General features: G+C 48.4%; 1 protein-coding gene across 10 annotated transcripts in view; it reads right to left on the bottom strand.

Annotated features, from left to right (window-relative positions):
• LOC146854297 (uncharacterized) overlaps positions 1 to 26,710 on the bottom strand; it is a 175,933-nt gene that overhangs the window by 53,339 nt on the left and 95,884 nt on the right. For all 10 annotated transcript variants that reach the window (XM_085652085.1, XM_085652082.1, XM_085652089.1 and 7 more), the window contains one exon: positions 10,964 to 11,031. In XM_085652085.1, coding sequence (XP_085508211.1) covers positions 10,964 to 11,031 — 68 coding nt within the window. The remainder of the gene's footprint in view (positions 1 to 10,963; positions 11,032 to 26,710) is intronic.

The raw sequence follows: 26,710 nt of genomic DNA, 5'->3' as shown, positions 1-26,710 counted from the left end.
ACACTAGAACTAGTGACATCATATATCAGGCCAACTTCTCACACTCGGGACCCGCAATACCATCTCGGTGGCGTGCTGGTCAAGTGGCAGCCGGACACCTTCCATTATTTGGGTATCCAAATATATCGGCAACCGGCGGATCTTGTGGAGGGCAATCTGGGCAAGGCGGTAACAACGATCAGGGCTCAGATGCGGTTCTGGGGCACCCTCCCCCTCACGGTTACGGGGCGAATCGCCTTAATCAAAATGAGGATTCTACCCAGGCTTCTATACTATTTCGCTAATTTGCCCGTTTACATACCAGCATCCTTCTTTGCAGCCCTAGAGCGATCACTTCGAGACTTTGTATGGGGTAATGCACGCCAGAGTTGCGTTACCCAAGCTATACCTCCCCTCTGGCCAGGGGGGACTCGCGATGCCGTGCTTTGCACATTACTATCTAGCGGCACAGCTACAGTGGGTGGCTCGGTGGTTGGCGGACAGAGAGCGAGACGACACGGCGACCATAGCGCCCCCTATCTCCTTGGCTGATATCACCGAGTCGTTCCATCCGGCCGCAAAGGTGTTAAATCCGGTACCCCTCCTCGCAAGGTGGCCTACCAATGTTATCGTCGTGCTCGCTACCCAACTCGGAATTGTACCCCATATGCCCCAGCCATACCGATAGAGGGTTCTCCTAGTGCACGGAAGGTGCTGTGTTCTGCTGCGCTCACAGACTGGCATACGGCGAACATCCACACATTGGGGGACCTTTACCGGGACGATGTTCTCCTTTCATTTGCCTCGTTGGTGGAGGAGACAGGGTTACCGCCTGGCCACTTTCTTCGTCACTGCTCATTGATAGCGACGCTGACGAGCCGGTGGGGTGATCTCAGAGAGGAACCAGAGCAGCACCTCACGTTGCAATACCTCAATGTCATGGGGCGTGGGAGGCACATGATCCGGTGGTTCGCAGCCTCTCTGCGTACACACGCAGCAATTAGTCTGGCCCCACTGCGCCATAAGTGGGAAATGGACTTGGCCCGGCCCATGGCTGACAAGGAGTGGGACAGAGCGCTGCAGGGCCTGACGAAGATCCCCAGGAACATGCGATTTTGCCAAATACAATACTTTATTCTACATAGGGCGTATCTCACACCCGACTCAGTCAATCGGTATTTCCATTGTGCGGATGCGAGCTGTCCTCGCTGCGGGGAGCTGGATGCTGGGCCACATGTTGTGGAGCCGCCCCGCGCTGGATTCGTACTGGCGGACGATTCATGGAGCGCTCAGTGCATGTACGGGCCGTCGACTCCCGTTTGAATGGCCGGTCTACTTGTTGCACCTTTTTCACAGAACCCCCTCCACGAGGGTCGCCTCCAGGTTTCTCGACCTGGGACTGGTGGTGGCGAAGCAACTGCTCACCAAGCATTGGAAGGCGGCGGAACCGCCCCATGCGCGAGCATGGCGGGGTTCGCTGCTGGTGTGGGCAATGGCGGAGGGCACGGCCCTTTTGCGGGAGGAAACACTAGGCCTCAGGCAGACACCAACAGCGAGTCAATGGGAGGCAGTCTTACAAGCCATGATGCGACTCGACGGGGACACCATGGGGTTCTGCGGGGAGCGAGATGGGTGCGCCCTTCGTGTGGGGCGGGGCAACAGTCAGTCTGGGGATGAGGCATGAAGTGTTGTACTAGGGGCCTGGTTGCTCAGGTGGGGCACAAGGGAAAGGCAATGATGTTGATCAAACAGCCTGTATAAAGGGCGCGGGGATGGTCGGAGGGGTCGGAGCAGGGGACAGAATAAGGGGTTGCTAGAGCGAAGGCCGGAATCTGCTGTTGTTTTACTTGGGCATGTTGTTCTGCCCCATTTCCTCATGGTTAGTTAACCGTTTATGGGAGCGCGAAGGGGGTGAGCGGGCGAAATACTAGCGGCTTGCCTTGGTGAGGCCCCTCAGCGACGCGATTTCGAAGGGGACGTTGTGTTAGTAATTTCAGTTGAGAGGCCCGCAATGTTCTGCTTTTTTAGAGATTAGGTGACGAGCCCGCTCCCATTAATTGATGTACACATGGCTAGAGATGTACCAGTGAGTCTATTTTAAATGTCAGTCATCCGGATCTTAAAATGTACTGTGTATTTTGTTTAAAACTAAGAAATGCCAATAAACAGATTTCATAATAAAAAAAGACACTGAATGTGGACGCCACCTTTTTCCATTACAAGATTTCCTTTTCGAAATTCGTTTTCAATCAATAAACGTAGGGGATATGCTATGTAGTTTCATATGCATGGGAGAAGAGAAAATAAATAATTTGTATGAAGTGACTTCGAGCACCAATTCTACCTTAACATGTCATGTATTAAGAACACCAAATTCATAATGTTGCTGAGGGCCCTGACTATATTAATGGCAACATTTTCTTTAACAGTGCTTACCAAAATAATTCCCAGGGATTTTATTACTCAAACCACTTCATGAAATTAACTGCACAAAATGCACCACTGACAAAGAATTTCCGAGAACTGTGCTGCAGTGATTAATTTATAATCTAGTTACCAATAAGCAATAAATAGTTAAAATATCTTTCGAACTAGTTTTCGGATGATAGCTGGATTAGTTTTGATTTGTTAGGTAGGTGCCACTTAATACATTTGTGAAATTTCTGAATAAGTTTATTAAAATAGCAATTCTAAGCAGCAGCCTCTGTACTCTGTTCTGGGCCTGCAATCTACATTCTTCGTCTTAATTTGACTTTTAAGCATTCAAATCCACATATTTGATTTATGATGCAAGGTCAAATTACCAACTTTTTTTTAAAACTTAGAATATATAGGGTCTGGTGGTGCAGAGAGGGTTGAGAGCTGGCCCGGAAGAAGAGTGGATTGTTTTTTGCTGAGGTTTAGAAAAGGTAATAGTGAACGATATGACAAGTGTAAGAAAAAGTCTCCAGTAACCTGCACATACAAATCAATAGAAATAGTTTCCACTTCAATCATAAAATCGTTGCCCTTTCTACCAAAGCCCAAACACACTAGAATCTGGGGTTTTCGTTTCCTCTCAATGAACTACAGTAATGCCATAATTTCTGCTTCCCCATACATGTTGACTGATGCAACACCTGCAAAATGTGGCAGGGCGAATAGCCGCAAACACAAAGGCCAATCCATTAACCACCTGATGGGTTACTCATCCTTCAGCGCAATAACTTCAAAACATTTTGCTTAGTTCACAAGGCTCTTGCAGACATTGGCCTAATCCGATAGACGAGGGTTCTCCCAAGTCATTCTAGAGGGCCGGATCCATGCCAGAATTTTTTGCATATCCCATTTAGATAAATGTTGGCCTGAACTGGTTACTTTGTCACCCCGATCCAGCATGACCAGATAACCGCAGCGGTCACTTTGTGATTCTAGGTTTGTGGAAACAATGGTTCATTTTTTATTCCCTACATTTTTATTGGCATTTCAAGGTCACATTGACAAAGTACACTTGAATACAGAAAATTGGATTGTACTATTCTCAGTTTACCAAATATTACAACTTTAGTCGTACTCTGAGTAGTCCATTGTTAAGGCAACCGTGGGGCGCCAAGATCCGTGATTGCCATCTAAAACTAGTGTACCGAACTGGGAAGGTGGGTGTGGAATTCTGGGTACTGTTGTCAGATAATGGTTCGGGGCGAGGCATACACATTGATCAGAGCAGCTGTACATTATTCGGGAGCATGGGAGACAGCTAGACTGAGGCAGTCTGACTTCTGCCCGACCGGTGTGGGGAATGGTGCCATGCTCTAGCGATTCTGCGGAGACGCCATGTGGGGAGATCTGGAGTGTGTACTGGGAGGCTGGTCTGACGGTTGCAGGATTATGGATACGTCTGAGCCTTGATCCGAGTCGTCGGGGGCGGGGACTGTTTAAATTGGTGCAATAATAGGGCCCATTCCATGGAGATAGGAAGTTTGCGTAACCCTTTCACTTCCTCCTCACGCAGTGTTTCCTCCTCCGCTGCCGCCCATTTAAGTCCTCTTTCCACCCATGCCGCAAGCGGGAGGCCGGTGGGGGAAATCGCCAGTGCACAGCTATACCACGTTTGGCTAATACGGCCAATGAGGCAAACCTAGTGGGCACTTTGTGTTGCTTTTGTTTACGGAAAATACCCAGTGCACAGGATTCCCAGGTGGTCAAATGTGCAAGCCCGGTGAGCTCCGAGTGATTTGTGAATATAGTGCCAGTATGCTCGTATAAGAGGACAGCTCCAAAACATATGATAAAAGTCTGCTTCCGGTGAGTGACATCTGGGGCATGGAAATTGAGTATCAGGATAGAATCTATAGAGGCGGGCCGGCGTCAGGTATGCCCTGTATAAGATATAGAATTGTATATTTTTAAAGCGTGCGTTTCGGGATACTTTATTGGGGAATTCTAGAGCCCTCCCATTCTTTTTCCATGTAGGGGGCGGCCTATTTCCAACTCCCAAGTGGTCCGTAGAGACTCGGATCTAGATGTAAGCTCCCTTATGGCTTTATACAGCCATGTGGTTAGGTGTCGTCTTGCCCCCATATATAGGACTGGGTGGATGACCGGATGTGTGGGTGGTTCCCCCGTCGATAAATCAGGATATCGACGATAACTCAAGTAGTTGGCGAAGAAGTAAAAACTGGCCGGGAGGGGAAGGGGGGGGCGAGATCGTGATAGTCTATGAGGCTTTGGAAGGGCCTTAGTTGTCCATCCTCGAACAGCAACTCTGCTTCGGTAATACCGCAGGCCCGTCCATGTGTGTAGCATGTTGGGTGTGTAATAGTGTTCGTGTTTGGGCCACCCAATCAGTGGTTATATCGTAGATTTATCCCAATTCACTCGCAGCCCTGAGACGTCAGCAAATTCTGTGAGCGTCGCCCAAATGGGGGTGAGGTCTGCAGTGATGTCACAAACGTATAAAAGGTCGTCGGCGTACATAGATACGCTGTACGGCGTCCGCTATGGGAATGCCCCAGTGTTGTCCCTCCTGACGCAGCCGTACAGCCAAAGGTTCTACCACGAGGGCAAAGAGCAGAGGCGAATGTAAGCAGCCCTGCTTCGTGCCTCTGTGCACCTCGAATGCCGGCGAGATGTACCGCCCGATGCGAAGGCACGAGGTGAGTTTGGTGCAGAGGAGTCGTGTGTACGCCAGAAGGGTGGGACCCAGTCCCATTTGTTGTAGGACCGAGAACAGAAACTGCCATGTGAGGGTATCTAAGGCCTTCTCCAGGTCAAGGATGAGGCAGGCCGCTCGAGGATATGAGTCACCGACTTGATCCTGAACATGGAACAGCTGGCGTATATTTTGGGATGTGTTCCTGCCCGGGCGAAACCGCATTGGTCCGGATGCACCAGCGAATGTATAATTTGTGAGTACCTGTCCGCCAGTATCTTTCCCAGAATCTTACAGTCGGCAGACAGAAGCGTGATGGGACGATAGGAGGCAATTTGCTGAGGGTCGCGGTGTGGTTTCAGGAAGGTCACAATAACCGACTCCCGAAGGGATCTTGGCAATTCTCCCGCCTCCAGTGCAGCCGCGAACATTGCCGACAATCGGGGGACCAATAAAAGGGGAGAAGGTGGCACAATATTCTAGGGGGAATCCATCGAGTCCCGGAGCCTTGTTATGGGCTAGGGCGTGTAGGGCTTGGACAACGTCGGTAGAGTGTATCGGCGCGTCCAGTGTTGTCCTGTCCGCCTCTGTAATTTTGGGGAGTGTCGGGAGGGGGGGGGTCAAGGAACTGGTCAAGTATGCCCTGCTCGGTCGGTTCCGGATTATGATAAACCGTCGAGTAATATTGGTGAAAGACCGCAAGGATCTCATCCTGGGACCACACAAGATTTCCGAGGGGGTCCATTATTTCCGTTATGGGCCGCACGTCGGTAACCTGTTTGGCTAACCATGCCAGCAGTGTACCGGCTTTATCCCGTTCTTTATGCATCCGGGCCACGTACGTTCTAAAGTTAGAACGCCGGAGGTCAGCGCAGGCTGCTTGGCATTCTGTCTTGGCGTTCGCCACCAACGTCACCGTTTCAAAAGAGGTATCATCCCGTTTAGTGGCAGTAGCGAGCTGTTCAGATTTAATGAGAGCCTGTTCTAGCGTCCGTTTCACCCCGGCCCGTTGTTTAATACATTCTCCCCGGGCCACTACTTTGAAAGCGTCCCACTCCACTAATGTCGGGGACGCCGTCCCTGTGTTATTGGCGAAGTAGTCCTGAATACTTTGCCCCTGTTCGTGCTTGAAGGCTTGATCTGCGAGGCAGTCCTGTGGTAGGCGCCAGGTAGGGACTGGGGGGTGTGGGGGCCGCCAATTGAGACACAGTATATGGGCGTCATGGTCTGAAATAATCCTACACAGGTAATCCGAGTGGCAGATTTTGGATAATATCGAACATAGGAATCTATCTAAACGGACCCGCAGGTTATGTGGGATAGAGTGAAATGAGTTTGCCTATATGAGGAGGAATTCGTGGGTGGGGGGTGGGACTGGTCCAAAATGGGGTCCAATATGCAGTTGTAATCCCCTCCCAGGATCCATGGAATGGAGGCGAATTGGGCCCGAACCTTTGTAAGGCGGTCCCAGAATTTGTCCTGCTCGATGTTCGGGGCGTATATGCTACCCAGTAATACTGACTGCCCATCCAAGAGTCCCTCCAACAGGGCGTATCTACCTTCCTTGTCTACCACCCGCTGGATTTCCTGAAATGGAGTCCCGGGACGGATCCAGATTAGTGCCCCGCAAGCGTATGCCGAATAGGACGTGGCGCAAATGGTACCGCACCATTTAGCCTGTAGTTTGCCTATCTCAGCTGGGATAAGGTGCGTCTCCCGTAGAAACACGATCCGAGCATTCTGGCGCTTTGCATACGAATATATAGCATAACGTTTGCTCGGCGTGTGAAGGCCCCTGGCGTGGAGCGTGAGGTTTATGGATGTCAGTGTTCTGCATTGTCATAGCCATGTATGGATGGTATTGTGCGCTTATGTGGCCAGTGTCTGCCAGAGCGTAGTGACCAGTGACTCCAGAGTAGCATGAAGCCCCTACTTGATGCATATTGTGGCCTATGCGGACAGTTTGGGTACCCTGTTATGTAAAATTCCATGGGGGGGATGGGGCGCTTCTGAACAGGGGTGATAAACAGTGGGGTCGGGAAACAGTCCCAATATGTAGGACCCATCGTTGGTGGCGATGCGTCCAAACTGGCTCCCTCGAGAGGAAAAAGGGAGGGAGTACAACATTATATAATGCAATGAGGGTGGTCGTGCATACGTGCCGGGCTAGGCACTGATCGGGCCTTAGTAGGATTATTGGACGTCGCCTGAGGTGTGTCAGGACATGTCAATGTGGTATGAGCTCAACGGCCGAGCCTGGGTGAAGCAAGTCCATGCTGTGTTCTCCGTAGGACCACCTCATGACGAAAGGATTGGCGATTGACCGTCTAGCATGGCATCCGCTGTCTGGGGGGTGACTAGGGGAGGCGTGATTGAGTCCGCTACGGACAGTGTTCCGTCACTGTCTTAACCGTCCGATGAGAATAAGTGCGGGGGCCGATCTATGTCTTCCGTGAGAGGAGAGGCCTGCAGGTCAATCACCGCCTGCAATGCCTCCCGTCATTCCTTCATTATTTGTTCTAGGTCCGGAGAGTCCTGTGTGCCAGCAGATGTGTTCGTCCCGCCACGTTTCTGCTTCGGGGTGTGTCTTCTGGAGCGTGGCGCTTTGAAAGAGGATCCTCGTGCTGCCTCTGTTTTGGGCTGCTGCGCACAGTGTTGTTCCGCCCATTCGTGCGCTTCTTCGGCATTTGCGAAAAAAATAGCGGAGCCATTATGGAGAACCCTGAGGCGGGCTGGGAAGAGCAGAGAGTATTGGATGTTGTTCGCTCGTAAGTGCCTCTTTACCTCCAGAAACCAAGATCTTTTCTGCTGCACCGCTCGCACATAATCAGGGAAAACCATTATCTGTTTGTTTGTTCACCCGTAGGGGGGCCGCTTGTCTGGCTGCTCGTAGCACCGCATCCCGGTCTCTGAAGTGTAGGAACTTCGCCAGCAGCAGTCTGGGAGCTGATCCCGGTGGCGGTTTGCGGGCTGGTATTCTGTGGGCGCGTTCAATGGAAAATAATGCTGTGCGGTCGGCCGCGGGGGTGAAGGTTTTCACCCAGGCTTCTAGGTATACTCCAGCGGGTGTGCTCCTTCAATTCCCTCCAGGAGACCCAGCACGCGGATGTTGCAGCACCTCAAGCGTCCTTCTAAAATCATCCGCGCTTTCCTCCACGGCGGCTAGGCAACCCAGGACTTCCTGCAGAGTCTTCTGATGCGCCTTAACAGTGGGCTGCATGTCGGCCAGTGTCTTCTCGCCGTCACTCACTTTGTCTGCCAGTTTGCGCTGGTCATCTCGGATAAGGCTGATATCCGTCGCAAGGGTGCCAAGTCGTTCTTCCATGGATAACCGAGAAAGTCCAATGGGCGTTAAGACCTTGTCCGGTTTGGCAGAGATCGACATGTCGGGCGGGGGGCGCCGTAGTTGTGACCCATGCCTGGGTCTTTGGCATGTTCTCCGGGGCAGTCTCAGGGACCGTGGTGTGCTTTGTCGCTCTTGTTTTCCCCATTGTGGTGGCCGAGAAGGCGGTGCCCCCTGCGTGTATGCGCCAATGTTGGGTTGAGTAGACCTGCCAGGGAAAGGGCGGGGGGTGGAAAGAGGTGGGCACCACAGGGACCGGTGTGGCGCAGCCCGCATGTCGTTGCAGAGAAGAGGTCCCAGCGGGCGCTCCCCAGGGGCTGAAGGTTGGGACGGGCAGAAGTGTAGGGTTGCTTCTTCAGGGCCCGGCGGCCGCCATCACGGGTGCTTTATGTTCTGGCTGTCGAGGGATGGATGAATCCTCCTGCAGTGCCCCCGGTGGCCTAGTTGCCTGGTCATGTGCCTCACTAATGTTCCAGTGGGGAGGTCAAGGTTGACAGAGTCAGGACCGTGAGGCCGCCATTTTAAGATCAGACAACCACTATCGTGAGCGCAGGGGGGGTGGGGGAGCCGCTGATGTGGTTCTGTCTGTTCCCCACCTCAGGCGCCATGTTGAGGTCAGGCGGCGATTACCGAATTAGGGCTATTTCGTGCTTCACAGCGGCCACCGATCTCCCTCTTGCCTGGCAGCGCCGCCACCTCGCTCGAGTCCCAGAGCTGTGAAGCGGCGGAGCAGCAGGTGTGGCGGCCCCAGTGGCAGCCGACAATCGCCGCCGTCGCAACTCGCCTGTGTGTGGGGTGTCCGGAGGCTCGCAGGAAGCAGCTGTGGTGTCGGAGGGTCCCCGCACCACTATTGTGGCTGTGGTCGTGTGGTCATGTGCCCCTCTTGATGCAGGGCACGGGGCTCCGGTCCAGGCTCATGGGGCCCACGCTCACGCTCTGGCGGGCGCCATCTTGCCGCCTGAAAAACACACCGGCCGCTTCTCGACGTTCCGCCGTCAGGAGCGCACCCAGGTGTAGCTTCGTCGCACCGCTTTGCTTGGCCACGCCCCCCGTGGAAACAATGGTTCATATGTGGCATTCTTCATTCAGCCCGTCCTTCGTGGAAGTCAGGGACACAGCCCGCTCCTCCCTTGGCATACTGACTCCTGCGGTCTGATAACCAAGTAACCAAGTAACGATACGATGGAAGGAATGATCTTCCGCAGGCAACACAGTCGTGTTGCACATTGTATTACCCTACTAATCATAACTCGATTGGAATTAATTTGAGCGCCCTCCTCGTTACATGTACTGGCATCAAGTATTGTACGCTAGTCCTGCTCTGATTTAATAACGCCCAACCTGGGTCCATACAACCCTTCGGGCAGATGCAAGCCCCAGAGCTAGCTGATTATTGGCCTCTCCTCACCCTAATTGCGGTTACCCTTCAATTCCATTTCGACTATTTCACCGGCACAGCTTGGTTCATACTTCGGATTGCTCACATATGCTATGTCCTGAAGATGATCTCTAATAACCGATCGAAATGCCGTCGACCCCCAACAACCTGAACTCCATGCATTCTACATAAATTCGTTCATATGGAGTTCTTGTGTGTTGTCAATGCGATGTACATATTTTAAAGTCCCCCTTACTGAGCACCTCACGCTTGTCACTTTTATGTGAGCACCTTAACTATTATTACCATTTCTTGCATACTATTGAAAATAAATAACTTATCCTAATTGAAAATGGTCCCTGGTCAGTCATTCCCTTGCTCCCTCTAGCATTAATTGCATCTCCAGACTCAGTTTCCATGTTCCCGATTCGGATGCAACTTCTGCGTCTTTCTTGGACCATTTTCTGGCCACATATGAACCATTGTTTCCACAAACATTACTCCACTCCAGGTTCTAATATTGGGGTACCCTTGTTTTCCTTTCTAAGCTTTGTGATCCTAAGCACTGTTTTCACTCAAATATTTAAAACTGCAAATCTTGGGCTCTACTGATTGGATTTTTGGTCTCAAATAACTTAATACGTTTTACGCTATTTTTCTTAATTGGTGTGGTATTTTTCTTGTGTTGAACTTTCACTTTATTTCCATTTGAAGTGCCACATAAGTACTCTACACATGGTCTCCAAATTAAGCCTGACTGCTTTTGTGCCAAGCTACCAAGGGTTGAGCACCGGTTAGTTTGTGGTTTGCTTGCGTTTTACCCTGACCAGACTTGTGGTTGCTGCTTGAATAGGGTTTCACCCCCCTCAACCAGTAACCCAATTTCCTACACTATATTACCCAATTTTTCCATTTACATTAAAATCATGTTTTACTACTTTGAAGCTACAAAGCAGTTCCCCGATTTTTCTTTCAGATATCCATCCATCTGGAATTTGACAACTGCACAATATGTTTTCTGCTATCTTGAGTAAGCCTAAATAAAATGGACTGGAGGTATGGTCTGTACAAAAGCAAATCTTGCAGAGTATTCCTGAGCATCAGAGGAACGATTTGAGGACAATACACTTACCTCCTCTTGCAAGCGGTCCCCAGACTCTCTCAACACGGCGGCGATTCGTTGGATTAGTGCTTCGTCATCTGAAATGCAAACAATATAAATGATGCAAGGTAGGATCTTACCTTTATCCTGGCTGACCCAGCTACCCTATGACAAGTCAAAAATTCTCACAAACAACTCCATTGAGATACCATCATTCACAACCAACGATGAATCTGATCAAATTTAAGTGGAACCTTTTGCACACCACCACTGTAGATTTTAGGGCACACCTAAAGTACCCACAGTTGTAAGGGACTTGAGAGATTTGAAATGCTCAAGTTACTCTAGGACATCTTCCGTAAACATCCCTGTTTACTTGCAGAGTAAGTGGCCTAAATTTATCTTGGCATCTATAGGACATAAGAAGCGAGCTTGCGTGCTCCAAACCGAGACTCATTTCTTTTTCCTGCGCCCCTCCCTTTCGAATCCAGATAATATATCTTTTTCCTGCTGGCCATTCCAGTTTTCATATAAGCAGCTGTTTACTGCTCATTCTAAAATTCTCTTAGTAGCCCATGTCCTGCCGTAGTGGGATCAGATTGTCTCGCATCCTCCTTTATCACTCACCTCTTTCACAGGCCCTTCTCACCCTCATGTACAGATCTTCACTATGTTTCTCTCACCCTCTTGTATCAGTTTATTCTTGCAAATACGTGCACTTTAACAAAAAAAAAAAATGTCTTATATCCATGAAATAAGCAAAAATAAAGAAAATTACAGTTAAGGGTGACATGCGCCAATGTTCCGGAAATACAAATGAGTGCACAACTATGCCCACCATTATGCCTATAATATAGAAGCCATCCATACTGGAGATAAGAAAGCTTGATACTCAAATTACATCCTGTGAAACCCGGGTGTATGAGTACCAATCAGGCCTCCTGACTTCAGGCGAGAGTCCAGGACTGCCATCCAGATATCGGATGCAACCCCTGTGAGAAACTGGCTATATATATATATATATATATATATATATATATATATATATATATATATATATATATATACACACACACACACACACACACATACACACACACACACTGCACCAAAGTGAGGTACAGTGTGTATAGAGTCCAAGAATCCCCAAAGGTAGGCAGAGGTTAAAGTTAGAGAGAACCTTACTCTCTTAAGTGGTAGCTTGGTCGATCAGTGAGGCAGTATCAGAGGACAGTGTTAAGCATTTGATGTACACACTCCATCAGCAAATGAACTCACACACAACATAACACGCTTATATTCACGGTTTGAGAGCAAGTGGGAACACGCTAGTCCCTCCCTTTAATTTAGTCCAAAGGAGAGCCTCCAAACCACACAATCTTTTTAATCTACCTCAAGGACTCTTTATTAAACTTATTTAGGTACCAAGAGCTAATCTTAACATCACCTTCACTCCCCACCTTGGCCCACACCTACATGCACATGTATGGCACCTCCTTAAAAGATCTCCAACAAAGAGCTCTCTCGTAGGGCCAGTGAGGGACTGCAGCGCCACCCCCACGAGGAGTACCGCCCAATGATGCTTTACACTCGCAAGTGTGTGTGAGGGCACAAAAGATAGGTCTACCCCCCACTTCTAGCACACTCAACCGTCTCTTGGAGACATTGACAATTGACTCAACCATAGTTCGGTTGTTGAACAATGGTCCCTCCTTTTAGGAACGGTTCCCACTATGTTATAACTAGTTGTCTTAGGAGTGTTGGTACAGGACCTTCCCACATTCTTTAAACTAGCTCCTAGTCCCCCCCTCTCATGTTAGTGTTTAATTAGTGAACGGCGGCCAGCCGTGGGGCACCTATTCTATCCTTTCAACACACCCTGCTCATACGTGACAGGTCTATCATGGATTGCTCAAGGAGGCACAATATACACACATAGGCAGATACACACATCAGGAACATGGACAATCAAGGCCTTAGATTTGATGACGAAACAATTGCAGAAATTCTCAGGGCACCCTCCCGTCTAGCAGGAGAAGGGAGTGCAGCCACAGGCAGCAAAAATGACGACTGGAAGTCTCTTCAGACATTAAGAAAACTTCAGATTAAGACAGCCTTGCATGGGAGTGTCATGACAGAATACCTAAGGGCGTACATTGCCCCAAATGGCCTCCTTGTTACACTGGCACCCAGGATATTCCTAGAAGATCTCACCTTTCGCCCTGAATGGTATAAAATAGCCTGGTATTGCACCCGCGACTGGCTGGTGTTAATCATCAACACGGCCAAATGCCTTTCTGACGAACTCCTCATAAAAATCACTATTGCAGAGAATGGGTTAAAAACAGGAATATACATCACTGCTTGGAAATCCCGACTCGCAGAAATAAATGAGGAAATGAATGATCACAAAGAATACCTCACGAAACAAAGTAAACAAACTTAAAGATTTGAAACGCTTTGACAAAGAAAAGATCTATCCCTATACCAAAGGCAACTGTTTTTCAACATAATGAGACTAAGTCGGATGAAGGAAGCAGCATAGATTCAGGAAGATCAGACTCCACCAGCAGTGATTCAAGTTATGAAAATAACCAACGGAGACAAAGGGGAGGATACAGACAACAACCCCCGATACTTCAAGGCTTCCCATCCCTTCCTTTCCAACCACCGATGTACCAAGGATCATGGATGGGACATCCTCCAATGTGGAATTGACCACCAGGACACCATCCTCAAATGCCCCAAAATCAACAGTTCCCAAACCCCCCCTTTTTTCCAACAGAGAAGAGACAGAAGAGGAGGGACAAAGAATGTCCATTGGCAAGACAAAGAACAGAGGGTACTGAGGAGCAAGAGCACCAGACCTTAGTGGTGAATCTTTCATCCAAACCCCTAATGGAGGGCGAATACAGGCTCTTGGAGAACGGCCTCGGCTAAGGAGGACACTTTCAAACTTCATCAAGAACTACACCAGTTCTTCCGGAAAGTGCTGCCAAGGCAGGGCCTCGGAGGGTGGCACAAAAAGTGCTGCAGCCCTTAAAGGCCTTCTCTGGTCACAGTGCCCTGAGTACCTGTGGTACAATTTACCAGGGGCTGACATGTGGCCAGAGATGTCAATTGGGTTTGTTTTTGGGGAAAGAACACAGGCCGTGGGAACCAGATTGGCAGGGACCCAGGGCATACCAAGAAAAAGTGCATCAGTAGTCTGGCAAGAAGGGGGTGGTAATGTAACAGAAGAACAAATGTTACTTACCTGTAAACTGTGGTTCTCCAGTATTGGTGTCTTTCATAGATTCACATGCTTGAATATTCCCCGTCGTCGAAGTGGGAGTCCCACGGTATATATAAAAAGCAATAAGTATTATGTATATATACGTATACACATACCTAACCACATAAGAGTATATACATACCCAAATAAACATCTATATATAGTTCAAATAACATATCAAGTTAAAAATACCATAGGATAGCATTGAGACATAGGAAAGCATTGAGAAAAAGAATCACTTTGCTAACATATCACTGTCACTTTATAGTCCAAACTCCAGCCAATCAGGCGCTAGCACCCTCTAGAACCTTCTCCTCAGAGGCTCAGGCCCTCAGATTTTCGAGCACGAGAGTGACCATAGAGCCGAAAGAGGAGAAGAGAGCCTCTGAGGGGAGGAGGGTGGGTCGCATGTGAATCTATGAAAGACACCAATACTGGAGAACCACAGTTTACAGGTAAGTAACATTTGTTCTTCTCCAGTATTTGGGGTGTCTTTCATAGATTCACATGCTTGAATAGAATAGTAAGCAGTAAACAGTATTCGGCTGACCAAGCCGTATTGATATTGCATGTAATACAAACAATGTATTTAAAACGCAATAATAATAATAATACCCCAGGAGGAGGGAAGTAGCAGAGGCTCACCTTATTTAAACAGATTTCGTAGAACTGCCTGTCCCACAGCCGTGTCTGCTTCGTTAATGGATTCCAGACAGTAGTGCTTCGTAAACGTGTGCCTGCTGGACCACGTAGCTGCCCGGCATATTTGATGGATGGGCACACCAGCGAACAGGGCAGTGGAAGATGACATAGCCCTCGTTGAATGGGCTCTCACTCCCGAAGACAGAGGCTTACCAGCCTTTTGATGGCAAAAAGAGATTGCTGATGAAACCCAACGGGCAATAGTAGGTTTGGTGACAGACTGTCCTTTGCAAGCACGCCCGTAGGCCACAAACAACTGGTCAGATTTGCGAAAGGATTGAGTCCTGCTAATGTAGAATTTTAGACATCTCTTCAAGTCCAGAGAATGTAAGCTTTGCTCCGCCGGGGTTTGTGGATGCGGGAAAAAAGTCTTTAAGAGCACTGGTTCGTTAAGATGGAAATCGGATGGCACTTTAGGTATAAAAACCGGATTAGTGCGGAGGATGACACAATCCGATCTGAATTGAAGGAACGGAGGCTTTATTGTAAAAGCGTGAATGTCACTGACTCTGCGGGAAGAGGTCAGAGCAAGGAGGAGGGCCACTTTCCAAGTTAAAAATTTGACATCCGCTGAGTGGATAGGTTCGAAGGGCGCCTTCATAAGCTGAGCCAGCACGATGTTCAGGCGCCACGTGGGTGGAGGACGCCGAATGGGCGGGAACATGCGGAAGAGACCCTTGAAAAATTGTTGTATGACTCTGGATGAATAGAGAGAGGACGAGCCATCTTGTCGGTAGCGAGATATTGCCGCTAGAAATACCTTTAAGGTAGAGTGTGATAATCCAGACTGCGCTAGTTGTAGGAAGAACGGCAGAATGTGTTCTGGAGGAGCGTGCACAGGATGAATGTGGGCGGAAGCACACCAATGACAAAATCGCTTCCATTTGAGCTTATACGTTTTCACTGTGGATGGAGCTCTTGCCTTAGCTAACACCTCCCTGCAGGCTGGAGGAAAGTTCAAATGAGCAAATTCAAGGTGCTCAGGTTCCAAGCCGACAAGCTGAGAGATCTGGGATTCGGATGGCATATCCGACCATCGTTCATTGTGAGCAGATCCGGCTTCAGGTGGAGAAGGATGGGCTCGCGTTGGGATAGGAGAAGCAACTCCGAAAACCATGCCTGCCGAGGCCACCGTGGAGCTATTAGAAGTACATGGCACGGTTGTTGTCTCATCTTCCGCAGCACTCGTGGAATCAACGGAATCGGCGGAAAAGCGTACGCAAATATCCCGTACCAATTGATCGAAAGGGCATTTCCGCACGACCCTTCGTGGGGAAACCAGCTTGCGTAGGACTGGCATTTTGCATTCTGCGGGGTTGCGAAGAGGTCGATTGTCGGGTGACCCCAAAGGTCGAAGACGAATTCCAGCGTCGGTTGATGTAACTCCCACTCGTGGGTAGATGATGCTGACCGACTGAGTGCATCCGCCAGAGTATTGGAAATGCCGGGCAGATGAATTGCTTGTATCGTCATCTGATGGAGTATGGCCCAACTCCAAATCCTCTGCGCCAGACGGGAGAGCAGTGGAGATCTCGTCCCGCCCTGTTTGTTCAGGTAGTGCATGCACGTGGTGTTGTCCGTCTGAATGAGGACTGACTTCCCTTGGAACTGCAGGCGGAAGGATTTCAACGCCAAGAAAATGGCCATCAGTTCCAGTCTGTTGATGTGCCAGCAACGCTGAGCCGCTGACCATAGGCCCTTGACGGATAGATCTTGAAAATGTGCGCCCCAACCCTCCATGGATGCGTCCGTGGTAAGGACGAGTTCTGGGGTTGACGACAGAAAGGATGTTCCTGCTGCGATGTTGGCAGGACAAGTCCACCAATGCAGCGCTTGAGCCATGCGGGGTGACACCACGACCTGATCGTTGAAGGAACCGGAAACCTGGCGCCACTGCTTGTCTAACTCCTCTTGGATGATGCGACTTTTTAGTCTGCAGAGAGGGATCAAAGCGATGCAGGAGGACGCCATTCCCAGAAAGGATTTTAATATGCGGACTGAAACTGACTGCTTTGCTGCGATGGAGCTCGCAAGCTGTTGAATCCGTTCCTGACGTTCTGCTGAAGCGAAGGCCATGGTTGTGCTCGTATTGATACAAGCGCCGAGAAAAGTCTTGCACGTAGTCGGCGTGAGTTGAGATTTTTGCACATTGATCGACAACCCCAGGGACTGAAACAGATCGAGACAGCGCTGGGTATCGAGGGCCGCCTGGTGAGAGGATTGAGCTTTGATGAGGCAATCGTCCAGGTAGGGGTATATCTGAATACCCTCTTGTCGTAAGTGAGCCACCACCGGGGCTAGGAATTTTGTAAAGACCCGCGGGGCTGAGCAGAGTCCGAAGGGTAGGACTTTGAATTGGTAGTCCCTGTGGCCCACTCGAAACCGTAGGTATTTCCTGTGGCGTGGTAGAATGGGCACATGGAAATATGCGTCCTGCAGATCGATCGTTGTCATGTAATCCTCCTGAGAAAAGAATTGGAGGATGTCCTTCAATGTGAGCATCCGAAAGGACTGAGTCTTGAGAAATTTGTTGAGCAATCTGAGATCGAGGATCGGACGCCATTCCCCTGATTTCTTTAGTATGAGGAAAAAACGGGAATAGAATCCCAACCCTCTTTGATATTTCGGAACCACTTCGATGGCACCCTTGTTTAACATTATTTGGATTTGTTTGAAAAGTTCTCTGAGATGGGCGGGTGGTGGCCCGGATGGCGGTGTGCGTGGAGGAACCTTCACAAACTCTAGGGCGTGGCCCCTTGAAATTATATCCAGGACCCAGCGGTCCGAAGTGATTAAGGACCAGGTTGAAAAGAACTGGGAGATTTTTCCTCCAACAAGAACTAGAGGACAACTGGGAAAAGGAAGTACTTTCCGTACAGAGTCACTGCTTCTTGGTTGAATTTCCTCTGTAATTCGACTTTCCTCTGTATGACTTGCTATTTTGCTGTCTGTAGGACTGCTGCAGTTGTGAATAGTACCGCTGTTGCCCCTGATTGTACGAGCGGTATTGGGACGAGGAGCCACGAAAGGATGATGATGAGGAGGTGCCGCGGCCGCGCGCACCTCGAAAGGGCTGCTTCTTAAACTGTAGAGTGCCGAGGGAACGAGCCGTATCCGTATCCTTTTTAATGGTTTGCAAGGCATCTTCTACATGCTGGCCGAATAATGACTCCCCGTCATATGGCATGTCCAAAATCTTAGCCTGGACCTCTTGCCGAAAAGAGGTTGACCGAAGCCAGCCCTGTCTTCTTAGGACGGCTGCTCCCGCCAATTGGCGAAAACCGGTGGATGCGATGTCAACAGAGCAGTCAATGATCTCGGATGACGCCCTTTCTCCCTCTTGCAGGATTTTCTGAGCTTCCGCTCTTGAATCCTCCGGTATAAGTTTGACCAATGCAGCCATGTCCGACCACATCTGTCTATCATAACGGCCGAGGATAGCCAAGGAATTCGCAGCCCGGACCGTTGTTGACGCCATGGTTGAAAACTTCTTGCCTATAGCATCCAGGCGACGGCCGTCGCGGTCCGGAGGCGCCGACATTGGAGATGATGGATTCTTGGAGCGGCGCTGTGCCGCTTGTGTGATCACTGAGTCCGGCTTAGGTTGAGACACTAAGCAGGCTGGGGAAGAATCCGGAGCTTTATATTTTTTCTCCAGGCGTGGGAGCACCGCCGGAATAGAATTAGGTGTCTTCATTAATTTTAGGCCTTCATTCCATATGAAGTCTATGATTGGCACAGCTCGTACTTGTTTCTGAGGTTGGGACTTGAAGTCATATAAGAAACAGTCCTCTTCCCTGACCACCATGGGAAGGTGAAAGCGTTGTGCTGCTCTCTCCATCAGCTGATGGAACCCTGTTATGTCGACAGGTGGCGAGTTGACTGGTGACCTTGGCGGTGATGCGGGCGAATTGATTTGGTAATCATCCCAGTCCGCCATAGTGTCGTCTTCTGGGAGCTCGCCCTCTTCCGTATCCGGATTGTCCATATTATCATCCTCTGCATTGAAAGGCAGTGCAGGTGTGGAGGGCGTGGGTATCGTTGGCAATATAGGAGGTGGAACCTCAGATGGCGCTTCACGTGGAGTATTTTGAGGGGATGCTGGAAAACGACGATTATAGTCCTCCAACATATATTGGAGGTTGGAAACAAGCTGCACAGGAAGCTGCATCATAGGAACCGGAGCAGAGGTATTTTGCTCTTCTTCCTGTTCATAAAATTCATCCTCCTCAGACTCTTGGCATTTTATATGGAGCTCCGAAGGACTATGAGCATCCCGAAAAAGAGACTGATCGCCTTCATCCGAATCGTCCTCATCCCCTGAGGGAAATAGTTGACGAGGTGGCCGTGGTCCAGGTGGTAACATCACTGGGTCTAGCATGGCCTTACGACGAAGCATTAAGGAGCTGTCCACAGACCCCGGTGCTGGTGTTGACATTGGCACCAATGACATTGTCGCAAAATTTGACCCTACCGTCGTCGAGGCGACCGTCGACGAAGCAATCGTCGACGGAGCTGCCGTCGACGAGGTTGTTGCCGTCGACGGGACTGTCGTCGACGGGGTGGCTGCCGTCGACGGGGTGGCTGCCGTCGACGGGGTGGCTGCCGTCGACGGAATGGCTGTCGTCGACGGTGTGGCTGTCGTCGACGAGGCTGTCGTCGACGAGGAAGATTTCCTCTTCTTCTTTTTACCCATCGTCGACGGAGTTGTGGACGTCGACGGAAGCGCCAGCTTCCCAGTCGTCGACGAAGAAGTGAGTGGTATCGTCGACGAGACAGTTCTAAGTGATACACATACTATCGTCGACGGAGAAGACGTCGACGAAGTCAGTGTCGTCGACGAAGGATATCTACTCGATACCGTCGTCACCGTCGTCGACGAGGCTGATGAAGTAGCCGATCTCGTCGACGGAGGGGCCGTCGACGGGCCCGTCGACGGTTTTGAAAGTTTCTGACTGGAAACATGTGCTGACGGAGTCACAGGCGCCTGAGAGCTACGTCTCGGGGGCGCAGACGTGGAGACAGAGACCTTGCCTGTAGACACTTCCTCAAGGTGAAGTCTCTTCTTTTTCAGAAAAGGAGATGGCAAGTCCTGGACACTTCCACGCTTTGAGGAGACTCCTGTTTTGACAGAGGCTACACTTTCCACCTCAGAAAGTGGGTTGTCTGTGTCCTTTAGTTTTTGAAGCCATATCAAAAGGCGACCTTCTCTATCTTTCAAAGTTTTGTGAGAGAAAGTTCTGCAGATCTTACAATTAGCCACCTTGTGATCAGGATACAGACAATAAATACATTTCTCATGGGGATCCTCAGAGAAAAGTCTTGACTTTCCGCAAGATGAACAAGGACGGAAAAGAGATTTCTTACTTGCAGACATGATGAGAGATAAAAAACCTCAAACCAGAAGAAGAACTGAGCAGAGCTCAGGGAGACTCCCTTCACACGACGTGCGGTAGAAAATCTGAGGGCCTGAGCCTCTGAGGAGAAGGTTCTAGAGGGTGCTAGCGCCTGATTGGCTGGAGTTTGGACTATAAAGTGACAGTGATATGTTAGCAAAGTGATTCTTTTTCTCAATGCTTTCCTATGTCTCAATGCTATCCTATGGTATTTTTAACTTGATATGTTATTTGAACTATATATAGATGTTTATTTGGGTATGTATATACTCTTATGTGGTTAGGTATGTGTATACGTATATATACATAATACTTATTGCTTTTTATATATACCGTGGGACTCCCACTTCGACGACGGGGAATATTCAAGCATGTGAATCTATGAAAGACACCCCAAATACTGGAGAAACCCACTTTCCTAAACCCCCTCCTTCTCCAGCTTCAAAAGGGACCTGAAAATCCTTCTCAACAAATACTTGCATGATACGCAACTTTGTTTCAAAAGCTCACTTGCCTTATGACTTGTCACTTTTTGACAGTTGGTTGTTTCATTGCTTCAGCTGTCAAATATGTGATTTACTTCCTGAACTCTTGCTGTTCTAATTGACCGTATACTGTAACTTCCCATCTGCTTAACAATTCTTTGTAACCATTTATGCTGGTTTCTGAACCTATGTGTCTCACATTTTATGTAAACCTTTGTTATTTTATTATTATTTTTTCTTTATGTAAAACGCTCCAATACCCTCAGGTCTAGCTAGTGCTATTTAAAACCTATAAATATCCCATCCAGCTCTCCCACACCTTGTGAAATCTATGGGGACACCAATCTACTGCAGTAGGTGACCACCTCTGCTGCCATGTAAAAATCCTTTTCTCGCCTCCACTTGTGAATACTCCGTACTTCCGGAGCCACCTCCCTTCCCCCCATCCACCCCTAATAGCCTGGCCACTTCTTAGCCACCACTAGAATCTAGGTACTAAAGAGGAGTTTAAAGCATGGGTGTCTACATCATTGGGGATTATCAGCAGAACAAATTCCAGATCAAGCGAAAGAAACCTGAAGTATAGCACAGAGCTCCTGGATAATAACTGTTCAGTAGACCTGTATGAGAGAACATTCCCATCAAGTTAGTATTAAAGACCCAATGGCTAAAACACAGTGCATACATATCAGCAGGGCTGCCTTTCCCATTGCGTGCAATCTGCGCTGATCACAATAAACCCGGTGGAATATTAAACTGTATTAACAGCAGGCAAACATTTTATAGCCACCTCTCTAGGATACATCAGGACCACCTCCCAGTCAACGTCCTCCAGTACTCTCAAATCTTGCATCCATCTCCCCAGAGTGGATCTAGATTGTCTGGCATGTTATTATTGAACGTCTCATAAGTTGGGGGAGATTGTTACTTTCCCCATCACCTCCATGAGTATTCGCCCTTCCAGTGGGGCGTATTTCAGGATCTCCAGCTCCCCAGTCTTTCCGCCTGCCAAGCGTGTCGTAACCAAGTATCTCAGGAACTGGGTTGGGTGTAGGCTACATTCCATCTGAACAGAGAAGAAGAACATTGGATTCCCATTCTCCAGGAGGTCTCCAACAGTGGTATCCTAGGATCCAAATCCCTGAAGTTTAGCCAGTTCACACTGCCATGCTCCCCTCCACAGGAACGTTTACCAAGTAATTTTGGGTGCCCAACCAATTGCCTTCTCCACTAGAGTTGCCGGTGGTAGCCGCTGAGCGCTTCCACCTCCCCCGCCCACCTTAAAGGTGGTGTGAAAGTAATCTGGGCTCCAACAGAGCCATTCCAACCTGAAGGTGGAATGATCTTGGGGCATAAAGACCTAGTCCTGGAAAATTATCAATTGTCCTACCCAATACTACGCATCCACATCAGGGAGTGCGATCCCACTGCTGTATGGGTTGCACCGCAGTGTTCAGTGTCACTCCAGAGTGGTCCCCATCCCAGATCAAAGCCCTTGCTTCCTGGTTTCTTCTGGTGAACACAGCCTGAGGGATCTGATGTGTTCTGGAGCACATAGAGCAACTGGGGAGCATGATAATTTTAAAGAGGGCCGCCCATCCCATCAAAAAATAAATAAATAATAATAATAAAAAAAGAAGCCTCACAAATGCACCACATCTGCTTGGAAATTCCGTATCACCCTCAAGATTGTGGCAAAAATAGGGCTCTTTCTGCGGTGTTACTTAAATCCCCAGGTACTTAAAGCCATCTAAGACCACAGTCAACCCCTGAAGGAGGGATGATTGATCTGCCTGACCCCCATGGGGAGTAAAGCAACAACTTGTCCCAATAAAACCTATATCCCAAGTGCACCCCATATTACAAAATAAACCTGGAGCCAAAATAGTGGTGTCCGGATCAGTGATGTATACAAGGATGTCGTCTGCATAGAGAGATATCTTTTCCGCAGACTTGTCTAGGTCAGATAGACTGAATCCCTGGACATTTATATGTGGTCTCACCGTACTTGCAAGGGACTCCACCATAAGGGCAAATAAGAGCAGTGACAGGGGGCATCCCCGTCAAGTACCCCACTCAAATTGGGAGCACAGAGAGCAACACCCCATTCACTCTAACTGCTGCTACTGGCTAGGGATACAGCACCGCCATCCACTTTCAATAGTTTGGGCCAAAACTCTAAAGCATCCGTTCAAGAATGGGCCAATGTACTGCATCAAAAGCCTTTTCTGAGTCTAGGGAGAGAAAAATATTGGAAGCCCGACTGCATTGCACCATCAACAACCAATTGTGCGTGCGCCTTCGGTTGAGCCGCGTGGACAAGAAGCTGGATTGATCCCTATATGCCCAGGGTGTGAAACTGCAGAAGCAGAGTTGTTAAATCGTGGCTAGAATTTTGAGTTCTACATTTAGTAGCAAAATCGGTCGATTAGAATTGCACCGCTCCCATAGCTCACCTTCCTTCTGGATCACTGATAATGGCAATCCCCAGGCCTAGAGGCAACATCCCCTCTCCTCCCACCTCCCTGCACAGGTTCAGCAAATGGGGACCCAGCTGTCTGGGGTGATGTTTGAAAATCTCTGGGAAATGCAGTTTGTCCCAGCATCTTGTCTGGCAGCAATTTAGCATTAGCTGCCTGTACCTCACTTAATATTAACTCCCCTTCTAGGGCCTCTAGGACTCTGCAATCAGCACAGGGTTGGGATTGTAGCCCAATATCAAGAAATGCTATTGGGATCATGAAGAGGCGCAATCTCATAAAACAATGTATGTTGGACAAACTCCACTATACTCGCCTCTGTGATACAGGAATCTCCTGATTGACCTACCAGGGGGTACATCGAACAGGTCTCCATCTCACATCTACTCAGCCATGCAAGGAACTTACCCACCTGATCCCTCAGTCTCTTTGAGGTGGTCTGCATAGCCATCATTTGTTTATTGGCCCTCGCCTGTGCAAAAGCTTGATATTCAATCGGTTTGGTGGCTATCTGTTTAAGACTAAGGGGAATCTGTCATAGACCCCAGCTTCCCCTTCAAGCACAGGATCTGCACCTCCAGATCCTAAAGTTGAACAAATTTTACTTACCTGTAAACTGTGGTTCTCCAGTATTGGTGTCTTTCATAGATTCACATGCTTGAATATTCCCCGTCGTCGAAGTGGGAGTCCCACGGTATATAAAAAGCAATAAGTATCATGTATATATCCAGGGAAACGAAGGTCACTTAGACACAGGTAGGTTTATTAGCATCATAAACCTGCTGCAACGCGTTTCACCCGCGAACGGGCTTGTTCACACAGCGTGTTCAAAACAATTGCCACAATACATACTGTTTCGTAAAGTAGTCATAGAAAGAGGACTTCGAAAAGTCTACTCATAGTACATGTATCAACAGAAACGGTTAATAACACACAGCGCCATATTGTACTCTGTTTCGTGTCGATAATCAGTGTAGAATAATAAACCAAACATGTCCTTTAGTCATCGCACATCATGATTTTTCAGTCGAAAACAAACATTTGACACGATAGTGTAAATAACGATTGGGCACAGTGATAACATTAAAAATTAAAAAATGGCCACAAAACATGTAAGTTCCCGGCAAGGTGGCGCATAATGGCTCTAGATTGACAATATCAGTTGGACCTGTGCTCTATCCAGAATGGGATCTCTATTATCTCTGTGCAATCAAACAAGTTTACATGTTTGTACAAATGAAACTTTATGCGATCACGTGATCGCACAACATACGCTGTACATCTAGGCAAGGGTACTTGCAGTTAGTGCAAATAAAACTTTATGCGAACACATGATCGCATAACGAACATTGTTCGTCTAATAGTGACTGGGAATAGCCTATAATAGGCTCAGACAATGAAACTCATGTGAGTGGAGGGACAAAGCCACAGTGAGTAGGTCGATACACGAATAACATGTAGATTTAAGTGAATGTTATATTTGCCCAATAGTGGCACAGAACCGACTCTACTACACTAAGAAAAGTGCGTAAAACATGCGGAGATGTTTGTATGTATCTAATTGGTGTATCGACGAGTGTCCGTCTAGAGTGATCACCTTGTGGTAAAGGTGGTCTGGACCTCTATCTAGGGTCCCACACTGAAGTTAATTAAAGTATGTAAGTGGCAAATTGAGTTGCCCTGTTTAATCTTAGTTCCTATAAACACCCATATGTGTAAATCAAAATTAAATGTGAGAACGGAATCAAATCACAAAGAGAGAGAGAGACTAGAGTGCAACGTGGTCCTGTTGGCAATCAATAATAAACATAGAAATTATAATTTAATCATAGCTAGTTAGTGCATCGTAATATAGAATTCATGGTTATCAAGCCAAAATCTCAACTACTATAAAAAGTACTTGATAATAATCAGAATACTTGATAGTTGTCAAAGGCCCAGTGGCTGGAAGTAAAAACGAAGAAAAGGATAGGGGCCCCCTCGTTCCTCTCGGTCCACACACGCGCTTCCTCACGCATGCGCTCCCTTCCCAAACTGTTCTTATCTCCCATTGACGAACGCACACACAGCACGCTCCGGACTGCTGCCAGCGCGCTCTTGAAGTGATTCATTCTTCTTGCCAAGTAGGTCTGCCCCTTCATGCTGCCAATTAGCCGCCCCCCCCCCTTTACCCTTAATAGACCTTTAACTACAATATTCACGGTTTAACTTGCAGAAATTCCCGGGTCAATCACACGCCTTGGGTCTAATTTAACGCCGAAGAACACGGACTGTCAACGGCTTTACTCCGTTTTTTACTTCCGTCCATACAAGTAAGTCTCTCCACTCACGCCGTCACCTGGGTTATTCGCGCTTCCCGCCCCATTCCTCTTAATTCAATTATTTTCCGCCCTTCCTGCTCCCGCTTCTAGCGACTTGGGAATTCTCCCCTTCGTGCCCTTACCAACACGGACGTTCTCCTGAACCTTGGGCTCATCGACCATCTGTGCAGGTCTTGGATTCTATCACTACGGTTCCGCGTAGTAAGTTCAATCTCCTTCGTGAGTTTTCACCAATTGTGCACATCACTTTTCTTCTTCTGGACACCCGATCAAGTTCCCTGCATTGAGTGATTCCTAACCAGGGGTCTTCACCCCACTGGCGCTGCTCACCATGCGCCTTTTACTCAATTTTCCCTCCTCAAGCGCCCCCAGTAATTCTCTTGCGTTCCTTCTACCAGCTACGCTCTCACGCCTGCTATCGGACACTTCATGTTTTAGTAACGACGGCACCACCACCTCCTTGTACATATTAACCATTCCAATTGACATTCATTCATTTGCTTTAACTCAACATCACATTAACTGCCTTGATGTTGCCTCCTCCATACACGCCTTCGTTGCGCTATTATTAACACGCACCTCCTTGGTGCTTATTAATGCATAATTAGGACACTTCAGTAATTAACCCTTTCTCCCCCAATTAGATCATACGTGCTCGCACTTACCTCGTCCTGATGATGATCTTGACTCATTAAGATCGAAACGCCGTCGACCTCAATTTCAAAGTTCCCTTTAAATTGCTTAAACCAATTGGGTTCTTTTGATCTGCTTGTCAATGCGATGAAATGTTTTTATTGTCACAAAGCACTTCACTTCACGCACCCTCACTTTTGTATGTGTGAGCACTGTATATACAAAATACACTGTCGCAAAATGAGAAAATGGTAGGAATGGAAGCGACTCCATTTTATGATGTTGAATAAAATGTGATGCCTTCCTCTACTCTCTTGTGTCCTTGCATACGTCTTTAAATTGAGTTCTACGTATTAGTAATACCATTGAATTGTTTTTCCAAATCATTAACTGTAGCTCCGCTACATGAGGATCTCTGACCTCACCAGACCATTGTCCTTGTGAACTATCTTCTACCCCAGGTCACATTTGTGAGGGGTTCCCTTG

This window comes from Triturus cristatus, chromosome 4_1 (assembly GCF_964204655.1).
Source record: "Triturus cristatus chromosome 4_1, aTriCri1.1, whole genome shotgun sequence".
Taxonomy (NCBI): Eukaryota; Metazoa; Chordata; class Amphibia; order Caudata; family Salamandridae; genus Triturus; species Triturus cristatus.
The sequence above is the reverse complement of the archived record's forward strand: the minus strand, read 5'-3'. Positions and strand labels throughout refer to the sequence as shown.